Source organism: Schistocerca piceifrons, chromosome 1 (assembly GCF_021461385.2).
Source record: "Schistocerca piceifrons isolate TAMUIC-IGC-003096 chromosome 1, iqSchPice1.1, whole genome shotgun sequence".
NCBI lineage: Eukaryota > Metazoa > Arthropoda > Insecta > Orthoptera > Acrididae > Schistocerca > Schistocerca piceifrons.
Genome location: NC_060138.1, coordinates 1,031,759,354 through 1,031,772,410, shown reverse-complemented (window position 1 = coordinate 1,031,772,410; position 13,057 = coordinate 1,031,759,354). Strand labels below are relative to the sequence as shown.

The window sequence follows — 13,057 nt, the reverse complement described above, 5'->3', positions numbered from 1 at the left end:
GTAATGTACGAAGGTTGAAACTTTAATAGTGGCAACTATTTATTTACAGCTCGTGCAAAATAGATACACGTTTCAAAATTCTACTGACCTTCAACGTAGTCACCAGAATTGTGTATAGCCCGTTGCCAACGATGTAGAAGTCTTAGGATACTCTTAGCAGTGCCAGTTGCGTAGACAGTTCGAGCGGCGCGGTCTATTGCCCGACGAATTTATAGTGGTTCTGAAGCGAATACGGTGAAGTATTTACTTCAGTTTAGAAATCGAGTTGAAGTCACGAGGGTTTACGTCAGGGGAGTGCAGTAGGTGGTTCAGCACTTAGCAGCCCCATCAGTCCAACACATCAGTAACAGCTTGCACAATACGTGCTTTAGCATGACGGTCAGGTCCTGCAGAAAATACCTTCACTTCTGTCTCTAAGCTGGTCATAGGTTGTGTTCCAAAAATGAACAGCGTAGAAACAGAAGTGATGACACTTTGTGCAGGACCTGACCATTTTTCAGGACAATGATCAAGCACGTACAGTGCAAGCTGTTACTGGTTTGTTGGACTGACGGGGCTGCTAAGTGCTATACCACCTACTGCAATCCCCTGACGTAAGCCCTCATGTGTTCAACTATTTCTAAACGGAAGGAAACACTTCACGGCATTCGCTTCAGACCTGCTGCAAATTCGTCGGGCAATAGACCGCGCCGCTCGAACTGTCTACGCAACTGGCACTACTAAGAGTATCCTACGACTTCCACATCGCAGGCAACGGGATATACACAATTCTGTTGACTACTCGGAATATCAGTAAAATTTAGAAACACGTATCTATTTCGTGTGTTGTGGTCTTCAGTCCTGAGACTGGTTTGATGCAGCTCTCCATGCTAATCTATCCTGTGCAAGCTCCATCTCCCAGTACCTACTGCAACCTACATCCCTCTGAATCTGTTTAGTGTATTCATCTCTTGGTCTCCCTCTACGATTTTTACCCTCCACAATGCCCTCCAGTACTAAATTGGTGATTCCTTGATGCCTCAGAACATGTACTACCAACCGATCCCTTCTTCTGGTCAAGTTGTGCCACTAACTTCTCTTCTCCCCAATCCTATTCAATACCTCATTAGTTACGTGATCTACCCACCTTATCTTCAACATTCTTCTGTAGCGCCACATTCCGAAAGCTTCTGCTCTCTTCTTGTCCAAACTATTTATAGTCCACGTTACACTTACATACATGGCTACACTCCATACAAATACTTTCAGAAATGACTTCCTGACACGTAAATCTATACTCTATGTTAAATTTCTCTTCTTCACAAACGCTTTCCCTGCCATTGCCAGCCTACATTTTATATCCTCTCTACTTCGACCGTAATCAGTTATTTTGCTCCCCAAATAGCAAAACTCCTTTACTACTTTAAGTGCCATTTGCTAATCTAATTCCCTCAGCATCACCCGACTTAATTCGACTACATTACATTATCCTCGTTTTGCTTTTGTTGATGTTCATCTTATATCCTCCTTTCAAGACACTGTCCATTCCGTTCAACTTCTCTTCCAAGTCCTTTGCTGTTTCTGACAGAATTACAATATCATCGGCGAACCTCAAAGTTTTTATTTCTTCTCCATGGATTTTAATACCTACTCCAAATTTTTCTTTTGTTTCCTTTACTGCTTGCTCAATATACAGATTGAATAACATCGGGGAGACGCTACAACGCTGTTTCACTCCCTTCCCAACCACTGCTTCCCTTTCATGCCCCTCGACTCATAACTGCCATCTGGTTTCTGTACAAGTTGTAAATAGCCTTTCGCTCCCTGTATTTTACCCCTGCCACCTTTAGAATTTGAAAGAGTATTCCAGTCAACATTGTAAAAAGCATCATCTAAGTCTACAAATGCTAGAAACGTAGGTTTACCTTTCCTTAATCTTTCTTCTAAGATAAGTCGTAATGTCAGTATTGCCTCACGTGTTCCAATATTTCTACGGAATCCAAACTGATCTTCCCCATGGTCGGCTTCTACTAGTTTTTCCATTCGTCTGTAAATAATTCGCGTTAGTATTTTGCAGCTGTGACTTATTAAACTGATAGTTCGGCAATATTCACATCTGTCAACACCTGCTTTCTTTGGGATTGGAATTTTTATATTCTTCTTGAAGTCTGAGGGTATTTCGCCTGTCTCGTACATCTTGCTCACCAGATGGTAGAGTTTTATCAGTACTGGCTCTCCCAAGGCCGTCAATAGTTCTAATGGAATGTTGTCTACTCCCAGGGCCTTGTTTCGACTCAGGTTTTTCAGTGCTCTGTCAAACTCTTCACGCAGTATCGTATCTCCCATTTCATCTTCATCTACATCCTCTTCCATTGCCATAATATTGTCCTCAAGTACATCACCCTTGTGTAGACCCTCTATATACTCCCACCTTTCTGCTTTCCCCTCTTTGCTTACAACTGGGTTTCCATCTGAGCTCTTGATATTCATACAAGTGGCTCTCTTTTCTCCAAAAATCTTTTTAATTTTCCTGTAGGCTTTATCTATCTTACCCCTAGTGAGATAAGCCTCTACATCCTTACATTTGTCCTCCAGCCACGCCTGCTTAGCCATTTTGCACTTCCTGTCGATCATATTTTGAGACGTTTGTGTTCCTTTTTGCCTGCTTCATTTACTGCATTTTTATATTTTCTCCTTTCATCAATTAAATTCAATATTTCTTCTGTTACCCAATGGTTTCTACTAACCTTCGTCTTTTTACCTACTTGATCCTCTGCTGCCTTCACTACTTCATCCCTCAAAGCTACCCATTCTTCTTCGACTGTATTTATTTCCCCCATTCCTGTCAATTGCTCCCTTATGCTCTCCCTGAATCTCTGTACAACCTCTGGTTCTTTTAGTTTATCCAGGTCCCATCTCCTTAAACTCCCACCTTTTTGCAGTCTCTTCAGTTTTAATCTACAGGTCATAACCAATAGATTGTGGTCAGAGTCCACATCTGCCCCTGGAAATGTCTTACAATTTAAAACCTGGTTCCTAAATCTGTCTTACCATTATATAATCTATCTGATACCTTTTAGTATCTCCAGGGTTCTTCCATGTATACAACCTTCTTTCATGATTCTTAAACCAAGTGTTAGTTATGATTATGTTGTGCTCTGTGCAAAATTCTACAAGGCGGTTTCCTCTTTCATTTCTGTCCCCCAATCCATATTCACCTACTATGTTTCCTTCTCTCCCTTTTCCTACACTCGAATTCCAGTCACCCATGACTATTAAATTTTCGTCTCCCTTCACAATCTGAATAATTTCTTTTATTTCATCATACATTTCTTCAATTTCTTCGTCATCTGCAGAGCTAGTTGGCATATAAACTTGTACTACTGTAGTAGGCATGGGCTTCGTGTTTTGGCCACTATAATACGTTCACTATGCTGTTGGTAGTAGTTTACCCTCACTCCTATTTTTTTATTCATTATTAAACCTACTCCTGCATTACCCCTATTTGATTTTGTATTTATAAACCTGTATTCACCTGACCAGAAGTCTTGTTCCTCCTGCCACTGAACTTCACTAATTCCCACTATATCTAACTTTAAACTATCCATTTCCCTTTTTAAATTTTCTGATCTACCTGCCCGATTAAAGGATCTGACATTCCACGCTCCGATCCGTAGAATGCCAGTTTTATTTCTCCTGATAACGACGTCCTCTTGAGTAGTCCCCGCCCGGAGATCCGAATGGGGGACTATTTTACCTCCGGAATATTTTACCCAAGGGGATGCCATCATCATTTAACCATACAGTAAAGCTGCATGCCCTCGGGAAAAATTACGGCTGTAGTTTCCCCTTTGCTTTCAGCCGTTCGCAGTACCACAACAGCAAGGCTGTTTTGGTTAATGTTACAAGGCCAGATCAGTCAATCATCCAGACTGTTGCCCCTGCAACTACTGAAAAGGCTGCTGCCCCTCTTCAGGAACCACACGTTTGTCTGGCCTCTCAACAGATACCCCTCCGTTGTGGTTGCACCTACGGTACGGCTATCTGTATCGTTGAGGCACGCAAGCCTCCCCACCAACGGCAAGGTCCATGGTTCATGGGGGGAGGATCTATTTCGTACGAGATGTAAATAGTTGCCACTATTGACGTTCCAACCCTCGTATTTACACTGGTCTCAAATTGTCAACGTAACTAGTAATTGCAATAAAGGTCTTAAAATCAAGCGGTTTTGGCTTTCACAAAAAGTATAAATACCTTATTCTTGCTGGAGTCCTTGAACCCAGTACAGAACAGAATCATATGAAGACACCCGGAGGCGCACAATTAATCGCTGAAGTTTTTTCTAGCACTGCCTTTTCTCAGTGATCCCTGAGCACCATCTTCATACCTTTTTTATTAGAATTAGCTCAGTGGCATTATTATTAGTTAGGAAGACGGTGGTTAAAACGACCGCTTTCGAAAACTGCTTTCGCCGCACGGCAAAACTAGAGAGTTTACTCGGTTCAGAGTCAAAGCAGCCTGACTAAGGACGTTGAGGATCTCTTTCGACACTGGGGAATTATCCACACCGTCGAAGCTATGTTCTTACGCAAGCTGCTTAAGGACGTCAGGCGGAAGCAGTCATACGACGCACGGACAAACAGTAAGGCGGCTCCAGCTTTGGTCCATGAATTAACTCCAGCTCAAAGGCATTTTATGACGTGACTGGTAGCTTCGTTTGCCCTTTTGCTGACAACAACATCCGAATTTATGACAGACGGCTAGTCCGAACTGCTGCAGATAAGAGACATCTGTATATCGTACGGAACTGATTTGGCAGCTGTTTCAATGCACGACAATCGGCACTAACATTTTCACCTGTGACGAGAAGTACAAACGTTTTGTTAAGACTAGCATATTAAGTGGCTGTTTAACTCATCCGAATGCGGCACAGATGGATGCCTTCTAGCCGTCGGCCTTCACTTGACAACGTGGAGAAGAACATGCGAAATGCCCTTCCAAGAATTCTCATCTTCGCAGGATACCTTCATTTTTTCCTTTGTGTTTCGCTCAGCCAAGGCTGTGGGGGACAAACTAGCACCGCAGAAGACAGAATGTTAGTAACAATACAGTTCCTGAAGAAACAGTTAACGAAACGACTTTCTCCCTTTGCAGTCGTTTATGTTAATATTAACTGGTCGCAGCTTTTCGGCGCAGTCCAATACTTGGAAGCAATAAGGAAACTTGCTTTAAATACAGCTGGATATTACACATACTAAACCAACTGTACCCTTCTAGAGACTGCAAAGAGTTCTTAATCATGTAAATTTGATGGAATATTCCATACTATTACTACTACTACTCCCCCTACTACAGTCTTACTAAGGAGAGGTCTGCGGTGGTAGGGTCGACTTGAAACCGTCTATGATTATGTAGGTTAGGGTACCACGTATCGCACACTGCACCCGTTCACCCTGGTGGCCCTCGTTTCCGAGTAATTGACGAAAAAATTCGGAATTTTGCGTGATTCTCAACAACATTAAAAAGTTGGGCTATACAGTCTGGTTCCGTGGTGTAATGGATAGGATAATTGCTTCACATGTAGGTCATGCGTTCGAGTGATCAGGTGCAGTAAACTATTTTATTTTTAAGTCTGATCATTTTATTCAAAAAATTGATTGAAATGAAATAATTTATTTCCATTCCTATGTCACAACTTTAATAGTAATACCAACTTCATTCGCTTTCTTTTTTTGCTATGTTTCTACTTGAAATCTTTGTTCATACGTTTTTAATTAATTTTGCATATTAATTACGAAGTAATTTTGTTTTATCACTGTTCTTTCGTCCACGTTATTGCGTTCATTATACGTATTTCTCATTTTGCTCGAATTTCGTTTTACTTATAAACCATTCTTTAATTTGTATCTTCATCCGAGTTATTTTGCCCATTGTACAATAGGTTTTTCGGTTGTCTTAAATATTTGTACAACAATTACCATGTAAAAATTGAACATCTGGTAATGAAAGGTCTACAGATTATTTTGTCTTGCAATTGATAGATCGGAATTTTCAAATAATGTAATATTACAATAGATAAATATAGCTACATTCATAGTCACAAAAATTCTGACTGGAAAAAGAGCGGTAAAAAAATTTAAATGAAGTTCATAGGGCGATTAAAATAATGTGACAAAGGAATAGAAATTACATTTAAACCAATTAACTCAATAAAAATAATGGTGAAAGTAATTTTGATAAAGATTTAAAATGAAAAATCTTGCTGGCCCTGACGAGATTCGAAACGACAAGTCCTGCATGTGACGCTATTATCATATACACTATAGGAACCAGACTTGTTTAACGTCACCATGCAGCACGCAAAATTCCTAAACTGTTGTTCAATTACTCGTAAACGAGGGCCCACCAGTGTGACCGGCTGCGATACCTGAGATCTTAACCTACATGACCATATATTTTGTTTCAGAAAGTCTAGACCATCGCTGTGAATCTCTCCTTTACATTCTGGCTGCATGTGGAACCGTCTGAATCTACTTACTGCAGTCAAGCCTTTGCTCCTTTACAGTGTCTACAATTTTGTTGTCTTGGTTTTCAGTCCACAGTGTTTTACTGAACTCTCCAAGATGGTATATTCTGTGTAAAGCATCTTCATCTTTGAATAATTACGCTCTCTTCATCCATCTGAACTCGTTGAGTATTCATGTCTAGGTGCATCTTTATAATTTTTACGTTCCACACTTTCGTTACCAAACAGACTATTCCGTGTTGCCTCAGCATGTGATCTTTTAACCAATCCTTCATTTAGTGAAGTTGTTCCATAAATTTCGTGTCGTCTTGGTTTGATTCAGTCCTACCTCATCTGTTATCCAATCTACTCGTCTGATCTTTCAGCATACACTGTATTTCGAAAATCAGATTACTGTTATAATACTACGTACACTTCTGTTATACTCCGAAATCCCAGTCTTCTCGGAACAGTCACGTTGCAATTAAAGAGAAACTAGTGAATAAGTTGGCACACTTCTGATCCGTGAGGGTCTTGTTTTTATGACTGGCATTAAATTTGCCGTTTCCCTTCCAGTGTAGAGGATTGTACTTCATTCTGTCCACGTCAGTTAATGGGTCTCACGTCACTGGAAACACTGCGCACTGCAACCACCAGGTTCAAATTCCCACCAATATCCAGAACAGTGCTCCACTCCAAGGCTATTTGCCCCTATTTAAAAGAGTGCCACCAAGCCGAAAACGATAGCGCTGAAGTAGTGCACTTAAGTTAAGTAACGTGTAAGTTTAATTATGCAGTAACACCACAAAAATTAAGTCTCACAGAACCACTTGCAAAGTGAAGCCCACCAATCGAGATTGTGATCATGACCTACATCAGGATTAGGTTCAAACAAGAAACAACTGCGACAGTAATATTTTGACACGAATTGAATAACGTCCCTTAAAATTTTATTTTCTGGTAACGCAACAAGCGGCTCCAGCCATCACCTGGCAACAGCTGGAATTCTTCGGATCACGTCGAGTTTCTTTGTACTCCTCTCGTAGCTCGCCGTTCCTAATGACGTCATGTGTCGCGTCTGAACCTAGACCTCGTTACCTCATACGACGACCTCGACCACGTTTTACGTAAGATGAATAATGCTTTGAATCCTGAAGTATTACTCAACCACATGACTTTACCAATGAATGACGGTTAACGTTAGTTTTATGACTATAATGGCACACCCCACACGCGATCTGCCCCTATTTTTAACACATATCAACCTCGTTCGTCTGGGAAAGTATGTTTTCGAAAAAGTATACAGCAAGGAAACTAGCGGGAAGTTTCTGTTCTTTTCCTATGACGTTACGAGATTTAAAGTGCCATGCATTCCCTGAAATGAGCTCCCAAGAAACTTTGAAAATAACGCTGCAAAGGTTTATCGGAATAACTTACTTCTCAGCAAGCAGAACTGTATGTTTAAACAGAATTAATGCTCTAGGCAGTAAGACTTCCACAACCCCAGTAAACAGTAACCTTTCAAGAACTATGTCCTAATCAGAACACAGTAACTGATGTGTTTCCTACCGTTAATCAAAATTTTAAAGCTCTGTTTTCGATGTCTGGTATTGAAGAGCGACACATGACAAGTTCTGAAAAGAAAATTACAGCATTTGACACCAACGTATCCCCAAGTCTGACCAATTACATAATTGGTGCACGATGATGTGGGCAACATCTCCATTTCGTATTTAACAATGGAAGCTTATAACAAAACTTTAGTCTACATTCTTCGTCCAGGTAACGGACCTGGAAAATTAAAAGGCTGTCAGTAAATTTTTACTGCGGAAATAGGATGCGAGCCCAGAAAATTGATTACTGTGGAACTCCCACGTACTGTGTGCAACATGGTTACGCACAGCTAAAGAGCGTTCATAACGCATACAGTAGTCTGGAGAAGGCTTCGCGCTATCTGGTAGTAGATGCCTAATGACAATGAAAGTAGGAGACAAATTATTTTGTACTATTTAAGGTATTCTTCGCAACTCAAGTCTTAACTAGGAAAACCAACGACGTTGTTAATTGTTCGGCAAAAACTTGAGATGCCCCGCCCCCTTTTCCCCTACACACACACACACACACACACACACACACACACACACACACACAAACGAGAGAGAGAGAGAGAGAGAGAGAGAGAGAGAGAGAGAGAGAGAGAATGAACTTTCTGCAAACATGGCTTACCACTTTACCGCCGGCAACCATGTTTTTTCTAGAACTCAGACGTGCACACAGAAGACAAGCTCGGCCAGAACTGAGCAAGAGCTCCACCCGAACATCAACCGGGTGCACAGGCGCGGGAAGAGACTGACCTTGCTTCGTCCGCTCCACCAATAGAAAACTGCCCCAGCGACGTTGGCCAATAGCGACACAGCTGTGGCGTGACTTCATCGTTTTTGAAGCGCGACAACCACCTGTTACGCCTGCCTCGAAGCCCTCGCTCCAAAAAATGCGAGAGGGGGAGTTCTATGCTGTACACTTGGCAGCAACGAGACAATTTTTTACCCTATAACTGAAATGGATTCTTGATCCGATACCAGAAATAACTTAAAGGCACTTCAAATGTACGTACAATTGAAACTGCAAAATGTTCGTAGTTACAGGAAACGAGACCGCAACAGGAATGGTAAATGAAGGTAACATACCGAGATTCATACATAGTAAGAACGAGTGAAGTATTCTGCCTCTTTCACGTACTAAGTCCCGGACGTCTTTCCATAATTGTTTACTTATGTTTCAGGCACGTATATGTCACTGACAAGAGATCTGTTTTTCTTTAACTCTACAATTCACCGACTAAAAATCAAAAACCGTCTGCTTCACTTGGTATTCACAGATGTTCAACCACACTGAAGTGTTAATGAACGTTTCTTACAGAAAAATCTTTAGCAGCAGTGCCCTTGTTACGAAGTTTAAATTCAAAATTCGACAACTTTGAACACTGCATTCAACATTTTGCTGCTGCAGAATTTCAGTATTTACCTGCTGGAAAAACTTTCAGCACAAGCTCTCACAAACTAGTTTGATTTCCGTATTCTGTTTCCAACTTCTACTTGTCCTATAATCCGAAGATTTCCTTAGACAACTTTTGAAAATACATTTACATTGTACTATTAGAAATAATGAGGGTAACTCCAAAATAGGACAATATTACGTAGTGTTGTCATCTTGGTCTTTAGTTCAAGAACTTTTATTCAACTCTCCAAGTTGGTCTATCCTGATTAATTACTGCAACCTGCATCCATTTGAATCTGATTACACTGATGTCAAGGTCTATCTTTACCTCCCACTCTTCCATTATCATATGGACTATTCCTTGATGCCTCTGCATGTTTTCTAAGTGATCCTCTGTTTTATTCAAGTTGTACCATAAATCTGTTTTTCCCTGAGATTAAATGCAGCACCAAGTCAATTATTAGCTCTATCCATCTAATCTTTTGCATTCTTCTATAACATTTCAAAAAAGTATTCTATTCTTGTCTGAACTGTATATCTTCCACAATTCTCTTCCCCAGAAGACTACTCCAGACAAATATCTTCAGAGAAGACTTCCTAGCACTTAAATTTATATTAGGCAAGCTGTGTTGCCCAGGTATTTATTCCAATTTTATTATCTCATTTGCCCCTCACCTTCTCTCCATCTCCTCCTTCCTGTTCTCTACCCTAATTATCCCACCCCCTCAGAAAGACTGTTGGTTCTTAGCTCCATAGTATTTACTTCCAGACTTAAGTAATTACTACCGAGTTTGGCTGAGAGCTATCCAGGGGTTTAGGAGAAGTTTATCTGTGCAGTTTTCCCGCCTGTATCTCTAGCAAATTTTGCCCTGCAGTTTCATCTTTATGCAGCTCAATGTTTATAATGTTGCACTGCCATAACTGTGTTTCATAAAATGATACTTAGCAGGTACATCCAGTAATATATGTGAATACTGTCTGCAAAGTGTGGCATGAATACAGTAGTACGTAAGTAACCAAAACCTATTTATGCAGCAGTTTTACTGCATGAATAGCGAAAATGTAGGTGATGAACTTCAATTCTTCCATCAATTTGTGGGAGTTGTCAGCAAGACCAGTGTTGTGAATGTTTGAAATTGTGTGTAACATTACTTGCAAGTCCCTACGTACACTCATTCTCATACACTGGATAAATAAAGTTCGGGTATTTGCACACTGTGGACACTCCTTTTCACCACACCCCTTTTACAGGTAGATACTTCTACTCCCACTGCATTTCTTTACAGACAAAGTGGTATGTGTACCAGGTTTACTTGAAATTTGTCCGACACACACACACACACACACACACACACACACACACACACACACACACACACACACAGACAGACAGACAGACAGACAGACAGACAGAGAGGTGTAAAGATGTAAAATTTCTTTCACCAATGCCATAGCCAGTATGCATTCTACACTAAGGTGGCAAAAGTCATGGGATAGCAATATGCACATATACAGATGCAGCAGTATCTAGTCAACAAGGTATGGAAGGGCAGTGCATTGATGAAGCTGTCATTTGTACTCAAGTGATTCATGTGAAAACATTTCTGACTATCAAGGCTGCACAACGGGAAGTAACAGACTTTGAACACTGAATGGTAGTTGGAATTAGACACTGGGGACATTCCATTTCAGAATTTGTTACACAATTCAACATTCCGTGACCAGTGTCATGAGTGTGTCAAGAATTCCAAATTTCAGGCATTACCTCTCATTATGGACACTTCACTGAATGACCAAGAGTAGCAGCATTTGCTTAGATTAGTCAACGCTAACACTGCACTGCACAAAATAACCACATAAATCAATATGGGACATATGCCAAACATATCCATTAGGACAGTGTAGCGAAATTTGGCACTAATGGGCAATGGCAGCAGACAGCTGCTAACAGCTTGACATCACCTGCTGTGCCCTCTTAAGCTTGTGACCTTTATCAGTTGCACACTAAAAGACCAGAAAACTGTGGCCTGGTCAGGCAAGTCCTGTTTTCAGTCAGTGATAGCTGATGGTAGGGTTTGGGTTTGAGTGTGGTGCAGATCCCACAAAGCCATGGACCCATGTTGTCAATAAGGCACTATGCAAGGTGGTGGTTGCTCCATAATGGTGTGGGGCTTTGTTTACATGGAATGGACTGGGTCCTCTGCTTATGTTCAGCTACATTGAGACCATTTACAGCCATTCATGGACTTCATGTTCCCAAACAATGTAATTTTTATGGATGACAAACCACCATACAACAAGCTAAAATTGCTCGTGACTGGTTTGAAGAACATCCTGCACAATTCGAGCAAATGTTTTAGCCACTCACATTGCCAGACATGAATCCAATTAACTAATTATGGGACATAATCAAAAGGTCAGTTCATGGAAAAAAACCTGCACCGCCAACACTAGATGTAGCATGGCTTGACTTGAGCCCATACCATGTCGAGCCGGTTTCTTACAACTGGCAAAAGGAGATCCAACAGGATATCCTGTGATTTGTCACGTTAGTGTATATCCTCCATCAGTTACTGTGCTGCCCAAATAGCTGCACTCAGTGTCTTGTTTCCTAATTCAATTCCCTGAACATCACCTGATACACATGTCAAAAGCCTGAATAAGCACAGCCCTCTGCAAGATGGGCAGGAAGAGCGTTAATAGTGTTCTGGAAGGTATCAACAGAGTTTTGGAACCATGCTGAGCAATGGCCGACTGTACCATGTTTCTGAGTTGAGGATTTATGGCACAAATAACCCAACTGATATGGCATTCAGAATTCTGACTGGATTTAAACCCAGTCAGCCAGGGAGTACAGTAAACTACTCATAGTGCTTTTTAACTACAAGCAGACACTGAGCAGTGTGGCATACTGCACTATCCCACTGGTAGATGCCATCATACTACGGAAAAATAAACTGCATATAGGAGCGAACAAGGCCCATAAGGATAGATGCCTACTTGTGTTGATCTGTCACACCTTCCACAATGAATGTCACGCAGAGACGGCCATGAAAATGTTTCCCAGGTCATAATGCTCCGTCTTCCAGCCTGGACCATTCTGACGATCGTTGCAGGGTGTTTGCTTTCAAACTTTTCACACCATACATACCCATGGCCATCTGTCCATTGGAGCATAAAACACGATTCATCTGAAAAGGCCACCTGTTGCCACTCAGTGGATATCCAGTTGCAGTATTAGTGTGCGAATTCCAGCCTTCGTCACCAATGAACAATAGTAAGTATGTGTGCATGAACCAGGCAACTGCTGTTAAGGCCCATATGCAGCAATGTTTGCTGAGTAGTCATTGAGGAGAGCCATTACTAGTAGCCCCGTGGATTCACCTGCACCATCGGGTTACGTCTATTTGCTCATACACCTCTGAAACTGTCTTTCACACCTTTTGTCTATGGCCTGTGATGCATCACAGTTGCCTCAGCACTTGTTTTGCACAGCACCATTTTGTCATGCACAGTATACTTTAATCTTTTACGCATGTGAATAGTTTACTAAGCCATTATAGAAATGCTTCTGTC

General features: G+C 41.2%; 1 protein-coding gene across 1 annotated transcript in view; it reads right to left on the bottom strand.

The window, feature by feature from the left end:
- Positions 1-8,815, bottom strand: part of LOC124724159 (moesin/ezrin/radixin homolog 1) — a 76,231-nt gene extending 67,416 nt beyond the window's left edge. The window contains 1 exon segment of the mRNA XM_047248447.1: positions 8,711-8,815. Within this exon segment, the coding sequence (XP_047104403.1) occupies positions 8,711-8,731 (21 nt within the window). The 5' untranslated portion in view covers positions 8,732-8,815.
- Positions 8,816-13,057: the final 4,242 nt, after the last annotated feature.